The 19,856-nt window shown below is 61.4% G+C and overlaps 1 protein-coding gene across 8 annotated transcripts in view; it reads right to left on the reverse strand.

Annotated features, from left to right (window-relative positions):
• Positions 1–19,856, reverse strand: part of PHKA1 (phosphorylase kinase regulatory subunit alpha 1) — a 59,262-nt gene that overhangs the window by 20,194 nt on the left and 19,212 nt on the right. For 4 of the 8 annotated variants that reach the window (XM_089781699.1, XM_075896554.2, XM_075896552.2 and 1 more), the window contains exons 14-19: positions 19,534–19,668; positions 14,482–14,591; positions 13,691–13,835; positions 12,835–12,913; positions 11,788–11,951; positions 8,150–8,308 (exon numbers count right to left, since the gene is read on the reverse strand). In XM_089781699.1, coding sequence (XP_089637825.1) covers positions 8,150–8,308; positions 11,788–11,951; positions 12,835–12,913; positions 13,691–13,835; positions 14,482–14,591; positions 19,534–19,668 — 792 coding nt within the window. The remainder of the gene's footprint in view (positions 1–8,149; positions 8,309–11,787; positions 11,952–12,834; positions 12,914–13,690; positions 13,836–14,481; positions 14,592–19,533; positions 19,669–19,856) is intronic. The other 4 variants (XM_075896556.2, XM_075896553.2, XM_075896557.2 and 1 more) reach the window with 2 other exon arrangements.

Genomic DNA, 19,856 nt, shown 5'->3' on the forward strand with positions numbered 1-19,856 from the left:
GAGCACCCGCACTATGGCAGCTGCCCTCAGGAGCGGTGGCCGGAGGGCGGAAATGCACCCGACTGTTTAGCACAGCTGGCATGTAAATACAACGCGACACCAGCTTCCCCAGCCCACGCCTGCCCTCTCGTTAGGGGGCAGTGCAGACGAGAAGCAGGCAGCACTATCGCCCGTCAACGTAACCAGCGCGTCTGAGCGACCGGCTGACAGTGAAACAACCGAGAGGATCGCGGGCTCCCGGTGTCCGCTGGGGTTCGGGTCGGTACCAAAGAAATCAACCTCTGTAAATTGCACTTTCGCGGTGAAGCGAGGGCCCCGCAGCGCTTGTGTGAGGGGAGCAGAAAACCGCTTCTCTTTGCCAGAGCAAGTACTGGTGAAATAACAATCCGGGGAGCGTCGTGCACCGGCTGCCACAGAAACCGGGCCGCTGGGCAAAGCAGGAAACCATCCAAAGAACTGGGGCTCTCGTTGAGCAGGCGTAACCTGCAGCTAATCGCGCCGGGAAGCTTTCCCACGGGAGGCAGGAGAACAGCCCTGGGACGGGCTGGCCAGGACAAGGGAGGAATCACGCTGGTCTCAGGCTCTGACACCGACAACTTCGGCCACCTTGGTAAAGTCCCTTACCCTCACTTTACAGACGTGGAAGGAAGCCAAGCGGCTGCCGGGTGGGTTAATTTGTGCCAAGTGCCAGTAACGCTCGAGAGGCCGATTCGCGTCCCCTGCTCGCGGCAGAGCCACTGGCCTGGAGACAGGAAGGGCAGACGCGCAGCTCGGGCCAGACGGGCACCTCTGCACCCAACGGGGAACACGGAGCCTGCCCCACGGCCCCCGCCTCCCACGCTGGGCTGAACTCGAGTGGGGAGAGGCCTCCAGCCTCTCAGCTAGGCCCTGCCCCGGCCATGACCAGTCACATCATACGTCTCCCAGCGGTTCCAGCCCACCCTACGCCACGAGGGGCGGGCCTAGTGGCCACGGCGACAGATGGGCAAACGATTCACCTCGGCTCCAGGAGAAACCAAGCATTTCGTTGGCCCCACGAGACAAGTGGCCTTGGCTCCGTGGCTGGGTGCTGTCTGCAGGACGCGCCTCCTTTGAGAAGAGGCCAGACACCTTCCGAAGCAACCATTACCCGGGCCAGCGCGGCATTCTCAGGCTGGGAACCCTTTCGCCGTGTCGCAAGTAAACGAGTATCCACGGACTGGGCCCGCTCTCCTCGGGGCCACGGGCAGCCCCCGCCGGGAGACGCCGCCGACTCCACCTGCCCAGCGAGGCCAGCGGGAAGCAGACCCCTCTCGCCGGCAGGTTTCGGTCCCACTGAGGGAAACACCGAACCGCGCAGCAGCCCCGACCTCCCCAGGGCTGGCGCACAGGCCGGCACGAGAGTCCCACGGAACGTCTGCCCGCGAGAGGCTGGGAAGCTGCAGGCCGGCCGAGTTGGCCTCCACACAGATGGTTTGGGGCCTGCTTTCTGGCCAAGGTGCCTGTGCAGAGCGGTAACCGCCAGCCCCCGCAGCGGCCCAGGCGAGGTAGTGTGGTGCAGCCGCTGGGATGCTGGAGAGCTGGCGTCAGACACGTGAGCACCATGCTGGGTGTCCACAGGCCGGCAGGTCCAGGCTGCCCAGGCTAGAGCTGGTTGGTGGCCGGAGGGGTCGCTTGTGACACAGTTCAACTGGCAGCAGAGGCAGGGCTGGCACGGTGCCACAGCTCAGCTGGGGCAGCAGTGAGCCCTGCCGCGTCGTGCCAGGGCCGGTGCCAGCTGCTCGGCGCCCCAGCCTGGGCAGGGCCGCACAGCACCCCTCTGGCTGGGACAGACAGACAGACAGACAGACAGACGGGAAGGAGTGGAGTCTGGGATGTGTAGGGAAGGGCACAAGGAACCAGGGAGGCAGTTTTCTTGGTTAGCAGCAGGACTATTAAGTTTTAGGCGACAGAGAGAGATGGACACGCAGGAGCCCCACTTGGACAATGGGAAAAGCCCCAACCACCTCGCCTGCACTGGAAACACCTCGGGAACCACACCACTGGCAGGCAGCAGCCCTGCATACGAGCTCCCCTGGGCCAGCCCGGGGGGACCTGAGACCAGGGCAGAGGGAAGGGAGAAGGTCCCGGGGGCTGGCTCTGCTGCTGGCCCCACCCAGAGTTAAATACGACTCTGTCTACACTGGGGGAATGCAGAGCGAGCCCCAATTCGTAAGAGTGGCCAGACGGGGTCAGACCAATGGTCCAGCCAGCCCAGGGTCCTGTGTGCCCACAGCAGCCAGTGCCAGGAGCCCAGAGGGAGGGAACACGACAGGGAATCCTCACATGACCCCTCCCCGTCACCCACCTCCAGACAAACAGAGGCTAGGGACACCATTCCTACCCAGCCTGGCTAATAGCCATTGATGGACCTAACCTCCGTGAATCTATCTAGCTCTTTTTTGAACCCTGTTAAAATCCTGGCCTTCACCGCATCCTCTGGCGAGGAGTTCCACAGGTTGGCTGTGCGCTGAGTGAAGAAAAACTTCCTTTTGTTTGTGTTAAACCTGCTGCCTAGTCATTTCATTTGGTGACCCCTAGTTCTTATATTGTGGGAATAAGTAAATAACTTTTCCTTATCCCCTTTTTCCACACCAGTCATGATTTTATAGACCTCTATCCTATCCCCCTTTACTCTCTTTTCTAAATTAAAAAGTCCCAGTCTTTTTAATCTCTCTTCATATGGGACCTGTTCCAAACCCCTCAGCATTTTTGTTGCTCTTTTCTGAACCTTCTCTAATGCCAACAGATCTTTTTTGAGATGAGGCACCCACATCTGTAGGCAGTATTCCAGATGTGGGCGTGCCATGGATTTATATAGAGGCAATAAGATATTTTCTGTCTTATTCTCTGTCCCTTTTTGAATAAAAGTGACGAGGAGTCTTGTGGCACCTTATAGACTAACAGATTTATTGGAGCATAAGCTTTCGTGGGCAAAGACCCACTTCGTCAGATGCACGTAGTGGAAATTCCAGAGGCAGGTATAAATATTCAGGCATAAGAAAAGAGTTCCAATCAGAGTAAGGCTAGAGGTAACGAGGTCAATTCAGTCAGGGAGGACGAGGCCCACTTCTAGCAGTGGATGTGGAGGTGCGAACACCAAGGGAGGAGAAACTGCTTTTGTAGTTGCCTAGCCAGTCACAGTCTTTGTTTAATCCTAAAGTGATGGTGTCAAATTTGCAGATGAACTGTAGCTCTGCAGTTTCTCTTTGAAGTCTGATCTTGAAGTTTTTTTGCTGCAGGATGGCTACCTTTGATTCTGCCACTGTGTGTCCATGGAGATTGAAATGTTCTCCTACAGGTTTTAGTGTGTTGCCTTTTTTAATGATTCCCAACATGGATTTGCGTTTTGTGACGGCCGCTGCACACTGAGGGGATGTTTGCAGAGAACTTCCACAATCGCTCCAAGATCTCTCTTGAGCAGTTGTAACTAAATTAGCCCCCATCATACTGTATGTGTCGCTGGGATTACTTTTCCCGATGTGCATTACTTTACATTTATCAATATTGCAGTTCATTTGCCATTTTGTTGCCCAATCACTGAGTTTGGGGAGATCTTTTGGAAGCTCTTCAGTCTGCTTTGGTCTTACCTCTCTTGAGCAGTTTGGGATCATCTGGAAATTTTGCCACCTCACTGATCACCCCTTTCTCCAGATCATTTATAAATAGGTTGAATAGGATTGGTCCCAGGACGGACCCTTGGGGGACCCCACTAGTCACCTCTCCACTTGGAAAACTGACCATTGATTCCTACCCTTTGTTTCCTGTCTATTAACCAGTTATCAATCCAGGAAAGGACCTTCCCTCTTATCCCATGCAACTTACTTTACTTAAGAGCCTTTGGTGAGGGACCTTGTCAAGGGCTTTCTGGAAATCTAAGTCCACTCTAGCCACTGGATCCCCCTTGTCCCTGTTTGTTAACCCCTCAAAGAACTCTAGCAGATTAGCAAGGCAGGATTTCCCTTTACAGAACCCATGGTGACTTTCCCCCAACAAATTACGTTCTTCCATGTGTCTGACCATTTTCTTCTCATTTCCCGGTACTGACGTTAGACTTACCGCTCTGTAATTGCCAGGGTCGCCACTAGAGCCCTTTTTAAATATTGGCGTTACATTAGCTATCTTCCAGTCATCGGGTACAGAAGCGGATTTAAAGGATCGGTTACACACCACAGTCAATAGTTCTGCAATTTCCCATTTGAGTTCTTTCAGAACTCTTGGGCGAATGCCGTCTGGTCCCGGTGACTTGTTACTGTTCAGTTTCTCAATTTGTTCCAAAACTCCTCCAATGACACCTCAATCTGGGACAATGCCTCAGATTTGTCACCTACAAAGACTGGCTCAGGTTTGGGGATCTCCCCAATATCCTCTGCCATGCAGAGTGAAGCATAGAATTCATTTAGCTTCTCCGCAATGACCTCATCATTGTGGAGTGCTCCTTTGGCATCTCAATCATCCAAGGGCCCCACTGGGTGTTTAGCCGGCTTCCTGCTTCTGATGCACAGAAACGTTTTGCTCTGACTTCCTGAGTTTTTGGCTCGCTGTAACTCCCTTTTTGGCTTATTATATTTTTACACTTAATTTGACAAAGTTTATGCTCCTTTCTATTTTCCTCACTAGGCTGTGATTTGCACTTTTTAAAAGAGATCTTTTTATCCCTTACTGCTTCTTTCACCTGGCTGTGCTTGGGGTATACATTTAAGTTGGGCCTCTATTATGGGGTTTGATAATTTTTCATGCATCTTGCAGATATTTTACTTGTGTCCCTGTACCTTGTAATTTCTGTTTAACTAACTTCCTCATTTTGGAGTAGTTCCCCTTTCTGAAATGAAATGCCAGTGTTGGGCTGCTGAGGGGTTTGTCCCGTCACAGGGATGTTACATTTTATTACATTATGGTCACTATTTCCAAGTTGTCCAGTTCTATTTAACTTTTGAACCAGACCCTGCGCTCCACTTAGGATTAAATCACAAACAGCCTCTCCCCTTGTGGGTTCCAGAACCAGCTGCTCCAAGAAGCAGTCACTTAAGGTACCAAGAAACTGTATCTCTGCATCCTGTTCTGAGGTGACATGTACCCAGTCAGTACGGGGATAGTTGAAATCCCGCACTATGATGGAGTTTTTTAATTTGATAGCCTCTCTAATCTCCCTTGGCATTTCATAGTCACCATGGCTATCCTGGTCAGGTGGTCGATAATAGATCCCCACTGCTCTATTCTTATTATTGGAGCATGGGATTACTATCCATAGAGATTCTATGGAACATTTTGGCTCATTTAAGATTTTTAATTCATTTGATTCTACATTTTCTTTCGTGTATAGTGCCATTCCCCCACCAGCACGACCTGTTATGTCCTTCCAATATATTTTGTACCCTGGTATGACTGTGTCCCATTGATCGTCCTTATTCCACCAAGTTTCCGTGATGCCTGTTCTAGCAATAGCCTCCTTTAAAACTAGGCACTCTAGTCACCCATTTTACCATGTAGAATTCTAGCATGTGTGTCTAAGCACTTTAATAATCTGTCACTATTTATCTGTCTGCCATTTCCTGGTGTGTTAGACTCTTTCATTTGATTGTGCCTCATCTGATCCGAGCCAGACTTCCATCCTCTCCCCCTGCCTGGAACACAGAGCATCTCTATTAATAGACCCTCCCCTAAGAGATGTGTCTGTCCAATCCATGTGCTCCTCCGCACCTGTTGGCTTTGCCCCAGCCCTTAGCTTAAAAACTGCTCTACGACCTTTTCAATGTGACGTGCCAACAGTCTGGTGCTATTTTGGTTTGGGGGGAGCCCGTCCTTCCTGTCTAGGCTCCCCCATCCCAAAAGTGTCCCCAGTTCCTAATAAATCCAAACCCCTCCTCTCTACACCATCGTCCCGTCCACGCATTGAGACTCTGAAGCTCTGCCTGCCTACCTGGCCCTGCGCGTGGAACTGGAAGCATTTCCGAGAATGCCACCATAGAGGTCCTGGATTTCAGTCTCTTTCCTAGCAGCCTAAATTTGGCCTCCAGGACATCTCTCCTACCCCTCCCTATGTCATTGGTACCTACATGCACCACGACCACCGGCTCCACCCCAGCACCGCACATAAGTCTGTCCAGATGCCTCGAGAGATCCGCAACCTTCGCACCAGGCAGGCAAGCGACCATCCGGTTCTCCCGGTCAGCACAAACCCAGCTCTCTGTGTCTCTGACGATCGAATCCCCCATTGCTGACACCTGCCTTTTCCTAATGGCGGGAGTCCCCTCCCCCGGAGATGTCTCCTCAGTGCGAGAGGATCCCAGAACATCACTGGGAAGGAGGGTCATTCCCCTCTGCTCTCCTTCCCTGAGCCTTTCCCCCTCCCTAACCGCGGGGGCTGTCTGACTGGAGGTGGGCAGTTCTAGGGGAAGCCTCGCCCACGTACCTCTCGGCCTCCCTCCGCTCCTCCAGTTCAGCCACCCTGGCCTCCAAAGCCCGGACGTGGTCTCTGAGGGCCAGGCGCTCCTTGCACCGAATGCGCACACGCCAGCCGCCCGCAGGGCAGGGGAGACACACGCTACCTTGGGCGCAATGAGCCGGACAGCCCCCACTCTGCTGCTGGGCTTCTGCTGCCTTCGCCCCTGCAGCTACTTCGGCTAGGGAGGGGTTTATGTAAATCAGCTCGTTAACGAATGGCCAGTGCCCCCCCGCCCCCTCCCACTGCCCCCAAAACCGCCTGTTGGCTGCCCCGGTTGCTCACTCACAGGCGGATAAAGCCCTGGCCTTCCTGATAGCCCCGCCCCGGCTAAGGCTTGACCAAGGAACAGCGCCCCGGCCATGCGGGACCAGCATGCCAGAGCCAGAGCGAGGTGACGCTGGGGGGGGACTGCCTGCCCCGGCCCTGGCCGCAGCCCGAGGGAACCCAGGCGGGGTGCTGCGCGCTCACGGGCAGCTGGCAGGGACGCTGCGGAGCTCCAGGTCTGTCGGCTTTCGCTGCTCCAAAAGGGGGCTGGGCTGGGCCAGGCCAGGGGCAGGAGTGGTGCTAAATGCTCCCCCCCACGAGCTGCAAGAGGGAGGGATCAGACCCAGGGCACAGCGTAAGGGCATCTCCACGCAGGAGGTCCTGCCTGGCACGGCTCTGCCAGGTCTGTGCGCCACCCTGCAGCTCCGCAGCCTGGGAGCGCAGAGCGGACCGGAAGCGCTGCCGCCACAGGGCTCCCCAAGTAAAACCTCTCTGCCCCGCCCCAGGCAGGACGCGCGGGGCCTGCTCGCCAGCGGCTGATCCAGGCAGCGTTCACCCCGCTGGGGAGGCATCGGCTGCGAACCTCCTGCCCCAGGGGGCTGGCGGCCCGGCGGAGAACCCAGCGCAGCCCGAGCAGCACACAGCTGTGGCCCAGGTGCCAGCCCTGGGGCCACGCGGGTGCCACACAGCGAAGAGCCAAGAAGCGCGAGTCTGGCTGAGCACATGGCTGCAGCCTGCCAGTTACGCCGCCCTGGCACAGACGCAGCGAGGGCAGTGGCTGGTCCTCCGCCTCCCAGGCTCGGGGCTGCACGCAGATGCCCAGGCGCGCGGCAACAGAAGGGGCAGGATGGGACGACACAGCCGACCCATTTCTAGTCCTAACCCCGCCTTCTCCCCCATTTGCTCCACATCCACCCGAGCCCCAAAGCCCCCCGGGCCGCCGCCGCACGCCAGGGCTTGGGGAGCACCCGTGACAAGCCACGAAACGCCAGCAGAGGCGGATCGGGGAGGGAGCAAGGTAAGAACCTGAGCCAGAGGAGAAGCTGGAGGCGGGCTCCCTTTCCGTGGGGAGCGGCCCCAGTGGCTCTCGGCAGAGGAGCCAGGGCAGCCCCCCGCAGGAGCAGGTATTGGGCAGGGCGCGGCAGAGAGGGGAGCCGCAGGGAGGGCTGCCCACCCTCACAGCAGTGCTGGGACTCTGGCCTGGCTAGACCCCCTCGGGGCACCGGGAAAGGGCCCGGGGCACCCGGCCGGCTGTGCCATACAGCCCCCCAATGTGCCTCACGTCTGCCAGCAGTACCAGCCTGCTCCCGAGAGCGGGGGGGACGACGAATTCCCTCTGGGGAGCCCCCACCCCCCCGGGAGCCAGCGCTTGGCTGCAGAAGTGCCCATGCACGACCCGGGCAGGCCGGGCGCCGTACTCACTCTGTACGTGCAGCTCTTTGGCCTGGCACGCCAGGGCCATGAGGTCGCGAGTGGTGTGCACGGCGGCTCGGAAGCGATGCAGCCCGCCCTTCTGGGCAGCCCGGGGAGCCGCCTGCTCCAGCAGGTCTAAATACTGAGCCACTTCGTCGTAGGCATCAGCTGCAGGAGCAGGCAGAAGAGAGGGGTTGAGTCACGTGTGCCAGGCCGCCTGGCGCGCAGGGACACCAAGGCACCGCAGCCTCACCTGCCCGGCCGGCTCGCTCAGAGGGGCCCTGCGCCGACCCGGCTCCTGCCCCCAGCCCCATCTCCGGCCGGCTCGCCCAGAGGGGCCCTGCGCCGACCCGGCTCCTGCCCCCAGCCCCATCTCCGGCCGGCTCGCTCAGAGGGGCCCTGCGCCGACCCGGCTCCTGCCCCCAGCCCCATCTCCGGCCGGCTCGCTCAGAGGGGCCCTGCGCCGACCCGGCTCCTGCCCCCAGCCCCATCTCCGGCCGGCTCGCTCAGAGGGGCCCTGCGCCGACCCGGCTCCTGCCCCCAGCCCCATCTCCGGCCGGCTCGCTCAGAGGGGCCCTGCGCCGACCCGGCTCCTGCCCCCAGCCCCATCTCCGGCCGGCTCGCTCAGAGGGGCCCTGCGCCCGACCCGGCTCCTGCCCCCTCACAGCGCCCAACCCCTCCTCCGGCCGGCTCGCTCAGAGGGGCCCTGCGCCGACCCGGCTCCTGCCCCCAGCCCCATCTCCGGCCGGCTCGCTCAGAGGGGCCCTGCGCCGACCCGGCTCCTGCCCCCAGCTCCATCTCCGGCCGGCTCGCTCAGAGGGGCCCTGCGCCGACCCGGCTCCTGCCCCCTCGGCGCGCCCAGCCCCATCTCCGGCCGGCTCGCTCAGAGGGGCCCTGCGCCCGACCCGGCTCCTGCCCCCTCGGCGCGCCCAGCCCCATCTCCGGCCGGCTCGCTCAGAGGGGCCCTGCGCCGACCCGGCTCCTGCCCCCTCACAGCGCCCAGCCCCTCCTCCGGCCGGCTCGCTCAGAGGGGCCCTGCGCCGACCCGGCGCCTGCCCCCTCACAGCGCCCAGCCCCATCTCCGGCCGGCTCGCTCAGAGGGGCCCTGCGCCGACCCGGCTCCTGCCCCCAGCCCCATCTCCGGCCGGCTCGCTCAGAGGGGCCCTGCGCCCGACCCGGCTCCTGCCCCCTCACAGCGCCCAGCCCCTCCTCCAGCCGGCTCGCTCAGAGGGGCCCTGCGCCCGACCCGGCTCCTGCCCCCAGCCCCATCTCCGGCCGGCTCGCTCAGAGGGGCCCTGCGCCGACCCGGCTCCTGCCCCCAGCCCCATCTCCGGCCGGCTCGCTCAGAGGGGCCCTGCGCCGACCCGGCTCCTGCCCCCAGCTCCATCTCCGGCCGGCTCGCTCAGAGGGGCCCTGCGCCGACCCGGCTCCTGCCCCCTCGGCGCGCCCAGCCCCATCTCCGGCCGGCTCGCTCAGAGGGGCCCTGCGCCCGACCCGGCTCCTGCCCCCTCGGCGCGCCCAGCCCCATCTCCGGCCGGCTCGCTCAGAGGGGCCCTGCGCCGACCCGGCTCCTGCCCCCTCACAGCGCCCAGCCCCTCCTCCGGCCGGCTCGCTCAGAGGGGCCCTGCGCCGACCCGGCTCCTGCCCCCTCACAGCGCCCAGCCCCATCTCCGGCCGGCTCGCTCAGAGGGGCCCTGCGCCGACCCGGCTCCTACCCCCTCGGCGCGCCCAGCCCCTCCTCCGGCCGGCTGGCCCTGCTGCTACTCTGTTTCCATGGGGAGACCCTGACGGGAGAGCTGGGCCCCGTGTGGGACCCCTGGGGGAGTCGCCGTTACCCAGCACTGGGGAAAGGAGGCGGCACTGCTGGGCACCGCTCCTAACCGCGGGGGCCGGGGCGTGCACAGGCAGCACCACCTCAAGCCAGCGCAGCGCCTGGGCCCGGACAGCCTGCGGCAATCACAGGCCTGGCCTGCCCCTCAGCCCTGCCTTGGCCTGGCCTCCGCCTTGAGCGCGCTGCCAGGGCCCCGCGTCACTCCCAGCTCCCCTGGCCAGGCCCTGCCCAGCCGTCCCCCCGCTGCTTCTCTCCAACCGCACAGCGCCCCTCTGAGCAGGGACCGGCTCGGCCGTGCCCGCTGGGATGCCAGTGCTGGCTCTCGCGTGCAATCGGGTGCGAGAGAGAACCCGGAGCCACTCGATAAGGCTGGTCTCCAAGCCCGCAAATCCCGGACGTCATCCACCTTTTCTATCCCTCTCCCGCCTGGGCCAAAAAACCCAATGGCCCCGGCTGGCCGGCCCCAGGAGCGGTTTGCTGCCAGCCCAGCCCTGCCCTGCCGCCACCAGACTGGCAAACCGAGGCTTGCAAAGGACTTCTACGCACTGGCGCTCCTGGCCTGTAGCATGGCTAGTGAGCACGGCCCCGCCCTGTTCCCGGAGCCCCCGCGCGGCACAGACCCACCTGCCACGGCGGCGCCCGGCTCGCCCTTTCGCCCGCGAGCCCCCGTGAAGGGAGCGTGTTCACACCCTGGCCTGCCAGCCACATGCAGGCAGCCGCACACTCGCTCTCCACGGCGGCCCAGGCGCCTGAGGGGGCCGATTGCGAGGCCCACGCGGTGCATTAGCCTCCATGCAGCCTGAGGACCCACCCCAAGCTCCAGCCTGGTGCACCCTTGGGAGAAGGGTCGGCGCGCCACAGGCAGGGTGCAGTGCTGTCAGGCAGGCGGCCATGGCACTCGCATGCAAAGGGCCCCGTGCTGTGACGGCATGGGCATGGCCTCACAGCTCTCCTGCCTCCCCCGACTGCCCAGCACGCCTGGGACCTGCTCGAATGCGGCACTTCCCGAGGCCCCGGGCCGGGTTTGCCACCTGGGCTCCGTGCTGTGGCCACACAGAGCAGCACGGACATGGAGCGGGGTCGGGGCCCCGAGCGGCTGCCGGGGATGTGGGAAGCCGCAGGAGCGCTCGGCGGCAGCGCTGTCTAGTGAGAAGGGCTGTTTGGCCAGCGCAGAGCCCCCAACTTGCCCTAGAGCTGCAGCCTCCCAGCACGGACACAAGCCCCTCGCCCAGCCCAAGGGACCAGACGAGCCAGGGGGAGCCCCTGGGGGAGCCCCTGCCAAGCATGGAGCCGGGGGTGAGGCAATGCAAGCGGGGGACAAGCCGTTAGTGGGGGACAGAGGAGGGGCAAGGAAAGGGATCGGGACGGACACACGGATCCAAGAGCTCTTTGCACCTGATGGAGAGGAAACAAGCGACCTCGGCTAGCCGCTCTGGCCCTGCCCTTTGCCCGCAGCCCCAGGCCTGGCCCCTCCAGAGACCAGAGCCCTGACTGGGAACATCGGCGCGACCCCGGAACGGGCGCCCACTCGGGCACGCTGCTTCCCAGGGCCCGAGCAGCCTGGCCGGGGCCCCCAGCGCGGCCGCTGAGAGCCAGCAGCACCCTCGGGACGGCCCAGCCCCGAGCTCCCCCTCAGCACCGCCCCCTCAGGCCGGCTAGGCTGACAGGCTCAGGCCAGCGACCCCCCACGAGTCGCCTCGGAGCCCGGGCCGGTGGGGGCTGCAGCCAAGCGGGGGGGGCGCCTGGCCGAGAGCGTGGAGTTCGCTGGCGTAGGGACCGACCACGGCCTAGTCCGGCGCCCGCCCCCCGTCCTTACCAGCCTCTGCCAGCTGAAAGCCATGCAGCCAGTCCTCGGGGTCGAGCGTGCTGCTGAGCCCGTGACCGTGGGCACGGCGCTTACCCTCCGGGCCGGGGTCCATGAAGCTGAGGTGGGTGCGGCACGACGTGGTCAGGAACTCGGACAACTTACCCGTCTGGGTCCTGGGCGGGAGAGAGCCGGTCAGACGGGCCAGGGCTGGTCCTACTGGCTCTGCCTGGGCGGCACGGTGCCCCCGCCCGGCACTGCCGGCTCCCGGCCGGGATGCCGGACTCTGCGAGCCCGAGGCTGCTGCAGCCCCGTGGGGACGTCGTGTGAGATGCTGCAGTGACCACCTAATGGGAAAGGCTGCCAGGCCCGGGCACTCGGGGGCAGGGCAGGAGAGGGAGAAGAAAGGCCACGGGGGGAGATACCAGCGGGCCAGGTCGCTGGGCGGGAGGATCCCGAGGGAGCTGAAGAGAGGGAGAGGCTGAGCACGCGACTGTCTCCCCGACCCTCCATTACCAGGCACACAGCCGCCCCCTCCAGCTAGGGCGGGCCTTCAAGAGGCAGGAGGAGTGCCGGGGGGGCTGCCTGAAACCCCTGGCAATGGGGACTGGGCGTTAGCAGGAGGGGTCAAACTTGGACCTCGACCTACAGGCCTCCCCCACCGAGCTAAGAGGCAGCTCCACGGCCCAGCCACTGGGGCAAAGCGCCACCAGGGTAAGCCTGGGTTCCCGCCACGCGCCACAGCTGGACAGGGCCGGGGGCAAGGCCCCACCCTCACTCAGGGGCTAGAGGAAAACATTCCTGCACTCTGAGCCCCAGCCACCGTGTGCCCCACAGCCCCCTGGCACCGGGCGATCCGCCTCGGCACTGCCCCAGCCTGGCCTCTGGGGCGGCCGAACTCTGCCAGGGACAGACACACCTGCTGGCAGAGCACCGCCCATTCCCCTCCGCCCCAACCCGAGCCCTGCGCCCCAGGCTCCCTTGCAGCGTCCCGGAGGGCGCGTGGGGCCGCAGGGCCCAGCTGGCTGGCACGGCGCCACGGCAGGCGCTGCTGCTCACCTCGCCCCGCCAAAATACCCGTCCTGCAGCTTCCGCAGCATGGCCAGCACCGTGGGGTGCACGCTGGTTCCAGTGTCGTCTGCCAGAGAGGGGCCGGGAGTGAGCTGCAGGGCAGGAGGGCGCTCGCGGGTCTCTCTGGTCACGGGGAGGATACCAGGAGGCCCCCCCCAGGCCAGCACATACAGACCCCCCCACCCCCCCGTTATGCTCCAATAGCTTCCCTGGCCAGCCAGGGGCTGGGCTGGGGCACGAAGAGCTTAGATCGGCCCATGGCAGGTCCACGCCCAGCCCTGCCCCGCTGGCGCACGCCCTCGGCAGGAACACTTCCACCGACTTCCCCCGGGCTCTCGGCTGGGCGCAGACCCCTGCTGGCAAATGGGGGGGGCACTGGCTGGGAGTGGGGCGGCCCCCCTGGGCCAGGGAGCTGGGAGCCAGCTGTCATGAGCTGCGAAACTGCCAAGAGCGGCAGCCGGCAGGGCAGGGCGGAGACACCCCCGACCTCTCCCGGGGGTGTTAGCTAACGGGTACGAGGAGTCGAGCGCCCGCGCTTACACCACCATTCGACAGCCCCTCCCAGGGACCCCGGCCACCCCGGACGGCTGCCTCTGCGGGGTGACGGGCGGGGGCCGGTCTGCAAAAGCAGCTCCCGTCCATGGGGCTCTGGGCTCGCGTGCAGAGCAGCCTCTGTCTGCAGCAAGCCTGGGCCTGTTGTGGACAGAGGCTGCTCTGTGGCAGCCTCCCCTCCCCCAGCCCCCAATGCCCCCGTGGGCCGCTCTGACCCCGCGGAGTGCAGCACCTCCCCCGCAGCCGCCCATCGACCCGCCCCCGCCCCGGGCTCAGGCAAGGCAGCCGTTACCGAGCATGGTCTGCGAGATGGGGAAGGTGATGGTCGGCCGCCCCGTCATCCTCCAGCGGCTGCACAGGTAGGAGAGGTCCGTCCGCAGCATCTCCACGATCATCTTGTTGTCCAGGGCCAGGTAGAACTGCTGCTGGTCGAGGAACTGGGGGTGCAGAAGCGGAGCCGCGTGTCACAGGGCGAAAGTCGGGGGGGGGCAGACAGGGAGAGCTGGGTGGGGCCTTCACGGGAAGCAGCAGCAAAGCAGGAAGGCTCCCCGGCGGCTCCTGGCTAACCGGCTGCAGGGACACGGACCGAGGCCCCCGTGGACCAGGCCGAGATCGGCAGGCCCAGTCTGACCTGAGACAAGGGGGTCGGGGGGAGATGGCCGTTACTGTGGAGATGGGGGCTCAGAAGAGCTGCAGGTGGCTGCAAGCCTTGATTCCCCCGCCAAGGGTAGAGACGTTCCCCCCATCCCCCGCGTCTCTCCACCACCCGGGGACCGAAGCAGCTACCACGAGGGCCGGGACGCCGGCCGGCCGCCCCGGGCCGATACCACGAGGGCCGGGACGCCGGCCGGCCGCCCCGGGCCGATACCACGAGGGCTGGGACGCCGGCCGGCCGCCCCGGGCCGATACCACGAGGGCCGGGACGCCGGCCGGCCGCCCCGGGCCGATACCACGAGGGCCGGGACGCCGGCCGGCCGCCCCGGGCCGATACCACGAGGGCCGGGACGCCGGCCGGCCGCCCCGGGCCGATACCACGAGGGCCGGGACGCCGCCCGGCCGCCATGCTGCCCAGGGGGCACCCACCTGGGGTGTGAAGGTGAATATGGTCTTTCTGATGTCGTACAGCTTGGAGGTGCCCAGCACTCCCATGTAGCGGAAGGGCCGGCCGCTCAGGTTCATGCGCTTGTTGCGACCTGTGAGAAGCATCAGAGGGGTAGCCGTGTTAGTCTGAATCTGCAAAAGCGACGAGGAGTCCTGTGGCACCTTATAGACTAACTGAAGTGTAGGAGCATAAGCTTTCGTGGGCAAAGACCCACTTCGTCAGATGCATGTAGTGGAAATTTCCAGAGGCAGGAATAAATATGCAGGCCAGGATCAGGCTGGAGATGACCAGGTGGATCCAATCAAGGAGGATGAGGCCCACTTCTAGCAGCTGATCTGGAGGTGTGAATTCCAAGAGAATAGAAGCTGCTTTTGTAGTTAGCAAGCCATTCACAGTCTTTGTTTAATCCAGAGTTGATTGTGTCAAACTTAAAGATGAACTGTAGCTCAGCAGTTTCTCTTTGAAGTCTGGTCCTGAAGTTTTTTTGCTGCAGGATGGCTACTTTTAGATCTGCAATTGTGTGTCCAGGCAGATTGAAGTGTTCCCCTACAGGTTTTTGTATGTTGCCATTCCTAATATCAGATTTGTGTCCATTGATTCTTTTACGTAGGGACTGTCCTGTTTGGCCGATGTATATAGCAGTGGGGCATTGTTGGCACATGATGGCATATATTACGTTGGTGGATGTGCAGGAGAATGTACCAGTGACAGTATGGCTGATCTGGTTAGGTCCTGTGATGGTGTTGCTGGTGTATATATGTGGGCAGAGTTGGCACCGAGGTTTGTTGCAAGGATTGGTTCCTGAGTTCGAGTTCGAGTTATTATGGTGCGGTGTGTAGTTGCTGGTGAGAATATGCTTCAGGTTGGCGGGTTGTCTGTGGGCAAGGACCGGCCTACCTCCCAAGGCCTGTGAGAGCGAGGGATCATTGTCCAGGATGGGCTGAAGATCACTAATGATGCGTTGGAGAGGTTTTAGCTGGGGACTATAGGTGATGGCCAGTGGTGTTCTGTTGGTTTCTTTCTTGGGCTTGTCCTGTAGCAGGAGGCTTCTGGGTACACGTCTGGCTCTGTCAATCTGTCTCCTCACTTCCTCGTGTGGGTATCGCAGTTTACAGAATGCTTGTTGAAGGTCTTGTAGGTGTAGGTCTCTGTCTGAGGGGTTGGAGCATATGCGGTTGTACCTCAGTGCTTGGCTGTAAACAATGGATCGTGTGGTGTGTCCGGGATGGAAACTGGAGGCATGCAGGTAAGTATAGCGGTCGGTAGGTTTTCTGTATAGGGTGGTATTGATATGACCGTCACTTATTTGTATCGTGGTGTCCAGGAAATGGACCTCCCGTGTAGATTGGTCCATGCTGAGGTTGATGGTGGGGTGGAAGCTGTTGAAATCATGGTGAAATTCTTCCAGAGTCTCCTTCCCATGGGTCCAGATGATGAAGATGTCATCGATGTAGCGTAGGTAGAGAAGGGGTGTAAGAGGACGAGAGCTGAGGAAGCGTTGTTCCAGGTCAGCCATAAAAATGTTGGCGTATTGTGGGGCCATGCGGGTGCCCATAGCAGTGCCACTGGTCTGGAGGTATATGTTGTCACCAAATCTGAAATAGTTGTGTGTGAGGATAAATTCACAGAGTTCAGCCACCAGTTGTGCTGTGGCATCATCAGGAATACTGTTCCTGACAGCTTGTACTCCATCTGCATGTGGGATGTTTGTGTAGAGAGCCTCTACATCCATGGTGGCTAGGATGGTGTTTTCTGGAAGATCACCTATGCATTGTAGACAACTCTCCAATACCAAATTCTACAGGCCACTTTCCTCAGATCCCACTAAGGAATATACTAAGAAACTGCACCATCTGCTCAGGACACTCCCCAAACAAACACAGGAACAAATCGACACACCTTTAGAGCCCCGACCAGGGTTGTTCTATCTATTACCCAAGATCCACAAACCTGGAAATCCTGGACGCCCCATCATCTCGGGCATTGGCACTCTTACTGAAGGACTGTCTGGCTATGTGGACTCTCTGCTCAGACCCTATGCCACCAGCACTCCCAGTTACCTTCGTGACACTACGGATTTCCTGAGAAAACTACAATGCATCAGTATTCCTGATGATGCCACAGCACAACTGGTGGCTGAACTCTGTGAATTTATCCTCACACACAACTATTTCAGATTTGGTGACAACATATACCTCCAGACCAGTGGCACTGCTATGGGCACCCGCATGGCCCCACAATACGCCAACATTTTTATGGCTGACCTGGAACAACGCTTCCTCAGCTCTCGTCCTCTTACACCCCTTCTCTACCTACGCTACATCGATGACATCTTCATCATCTGGACCCATGGGAAGGAGACTCTGGAAGAATTTCACCATGATTTCAACAGCTTCCACCCCACCATCAACCTCAGCATGGACCAATCTACACGGGAGGTCCATTTCCTGGACACCACGATACAAATAAGTGACGGTCATATCAATACCACCCTATACAGAAAACCTACCGACCGCTATACTTACCTGCATGCCTCCAGTTTCCATCCCGGACACACCACACGATCCATTGTTTACAGCCAAGCACTGAGGTACAACCGCATATGCTCCAACCCCTCAGACAGAGACCTACACCTACAAGACCTTCAACAAGCATTCTGTAAACTGCGATACCCACACGAGGAAGTGAGGAGACAGATTGACAGAGCCAGACGTGTACCCAGAAGCCTCCTGCTACAGGACAAGCCCAAGAAAGAAACCAACAGAACACCACTGGCCATCACCTATAGTCCCCAGCTAAAACCTCTCCAACGCATCATTAGTGATCTACAACCCATCCTGGACAATGATCCCTCGCTCTCACAGGCCTTGGGAGGTAGGCCGGTCCTTGCCCACAGACAACCCGCCAACCTGAAGCATATTCTCACCAGCAACTACACACCGCACCATAATAACTCGAACTCGAACTCAGGAACCAATCCTTGCAACAAACCTCGGTGCCAACTCTGCCCACATATATACACCAGCAACACCATCACAGGACCTAACCAGATCAGCCATACTGTCACTGGTACATTCTCCTGCACATCCACCAACGTAATATATGCCATCATGTGCCAACAATGCCCCACTGCTATATACATCGGCCAAACAGGACAGTCCCTACGTAAAAGAATCAATGGACACAAATCTGATATTAGGAATGGCAACATACAAAAACCTGTAGGGGAACACTTCAATCTGCCTGGACACACAATTGCAGATCTAAAAGTAGCCATCCTGCAGCAAAAAAACTTCAGGACCAGACTTCAAAGAGAAACTGCTGAGCTACAGTTCATCTTTAAGTTTGACACAATCAACTCTGGATTAAACAAAGACTGTGAATGGCTTGCTAACTACAAAAGCAGCTTCTATTCTCTTGGAATTCACACCTCCAGATCAGCTGCTAGAAGTGGGCCTCATCCTCCTTGATTGGATCCACCTGGTCATCTCCAGCCTGATCCTGGCCTGCATATTTATTCCTGCCTCTGGAAATTTCCACTACATGCATCTGACGAAGTGGGTCTTTGCCCACGAAAGCTTATGCTCCTACACTTCAGTTAGTCTATAAGGTGCCACAGGACTCCTCGTCGCTTCTGTGAGAAGCGTGAGAGGACGGGAGGGGAGGGGAGGGGAGGGGGAGGGGAGGGGAGGGGAGGGCACCGCCGTGTTACTGGGAGGCTCTGGGGGAGACCAGCTCAAAGGCTGGGCACTTGAAAGAAACACTCTGGGGACAAGCCGCACGGGGGCAGGAATGGGCTCATCGCGCCAGAGCTTCGCTCCGAGGACAGCTCCCGCCCTGCACACGCTCAGCTGCGCCTCAGGCATTACAGCCCACCTGAGCCAGGCAGTGCAGCCTAGTGGGCAGAGCACCAGACTGGCACTCTGGAGATTTGGCCTCCTGGAAGATCCTGACAAAGCCCCTGGCTGTGCTGTGCCTCAGTTTGTCTGTCTGTCAAACGGGGACATACAGCCCCGCTAGGGTGAGCACTAGGACCCGGCTCTGGAGAGGAGGGAACGGTTATAGCCCTGCCACGGGCTCAGCAGGGGCCCACAGACAAGCCGCAGGGAAGCTATTGCTTGGCTTCCTCTTTCAGCGAAGAGGGGAGGGGGCAGGGTTCCAGGAAGCTGGAGGCTGCGCCAGCAACGGGCCCCTCGGGGGCGGGCAGAGCCCAGAGAGGCCACCCGGGGAACGCAAAGCCCAAGCGATGCCGCAGGGGGACGGCTGGCCAGGGAGCAGCATCGACTCCCGCTGGCAGGACGCCCGGCTCCGAGGGCTCCCTCAGCTCAGTGGCTCTCGGCCCCTCCGGGGCTCGGCTCCTTGCTCCCCCAGCACAGAAGGGCGGAAGCACCCGGCGCCCGACCAGTGCACCCAGTGGAACGCGAGCCCCACGCTCCCGCAGACACGAGCCACGGCCTGGCCCGCTGCACAACCAGCCACTGCCTGCAGGAGACCACGTGGCCCGGCTGAGAGCCGCGGCCGTATCTGGGCAGCAGGGGAGTTGAGCGGAGCTGCCCCGCCGTGCTCCAGGCCCCAGGGCAGACTGGCCGGCCGGAGGCTGGGTAGCCCACGGGGTCTGCGAGCAGGAGCGCGGCTCCGCGGCCACGGGGGTTTCAACGGGAGCGGAGCCATTTCCACCGACGGCAGCGCGGCCGAGGCCCTTTTACCCGCTCTGGGATTGGATGGGACCGGACCAGCGTGGCCGCGCCGGGGCAGCCGGGCGTAGTCAGCTGCGACCCACACTGGTGCTGGAGGGGGCTCGGGGCAGGGAGCTCTCCCAGGAGCAGGGACCGGCAGACACACCCGTGTTCAGTCAGGACAGGGCTACTGGCAGCCTGAGGGGAGCCCCGGGGGTGCAGGCAGGGCCTCAGAGGCGGCAGCGCCCACGAAAGGACCCGCTGCTGGCAGGCCATTAGCACACGCTGGAAGCCAGGCGCAGAGAATCGAGTGGCCCTCCCGGCTGCCCTTCCCTGCCCCCCGTTCCGGCCGCTCACCCAGCCTGGCGTAGATGTGGCTCAGGATGCGGGCCGGCTGCACTCGGATGGGGGAGACGTCAGCCACCGTCTCCACCTCGATGCCCTGCTTCTTCAGGAGGGCCTTGATGGCCTCTGTCTCGGCCAGGATGCACACTGGGCCGGGCAGAGAGCAGGGTCAGCGGCTTGGGCTCCGTCACACCACGGGCCAGCGCCCGCCCCTGCTAACCCGCGCCCCGCGCCAAGCTGCGCCGCCCGCCACGAGGGGGTCTGAGCCCCCCGGCAGTGACAGTGGCCACACGGCACCGGGGCGGGGAGCAAGAGCGGGGCTGGCAGGAGGCACT

Source organism: Pelodiscus sinensis, chromosome 13 (assembly GCF_052426305.1).
Source record: "Pelodiscus sinensis isolate ZL-2025 chromosome 13, ASM5242630v1, whole genome shotgun sequence".
In the NCBI taxonomy this organism is placed as follows: Eukaryota; Metazoa; Chordata; order Testudines; family Trionychidae; genus Pelodiscus; species Pelodiscus sinensis.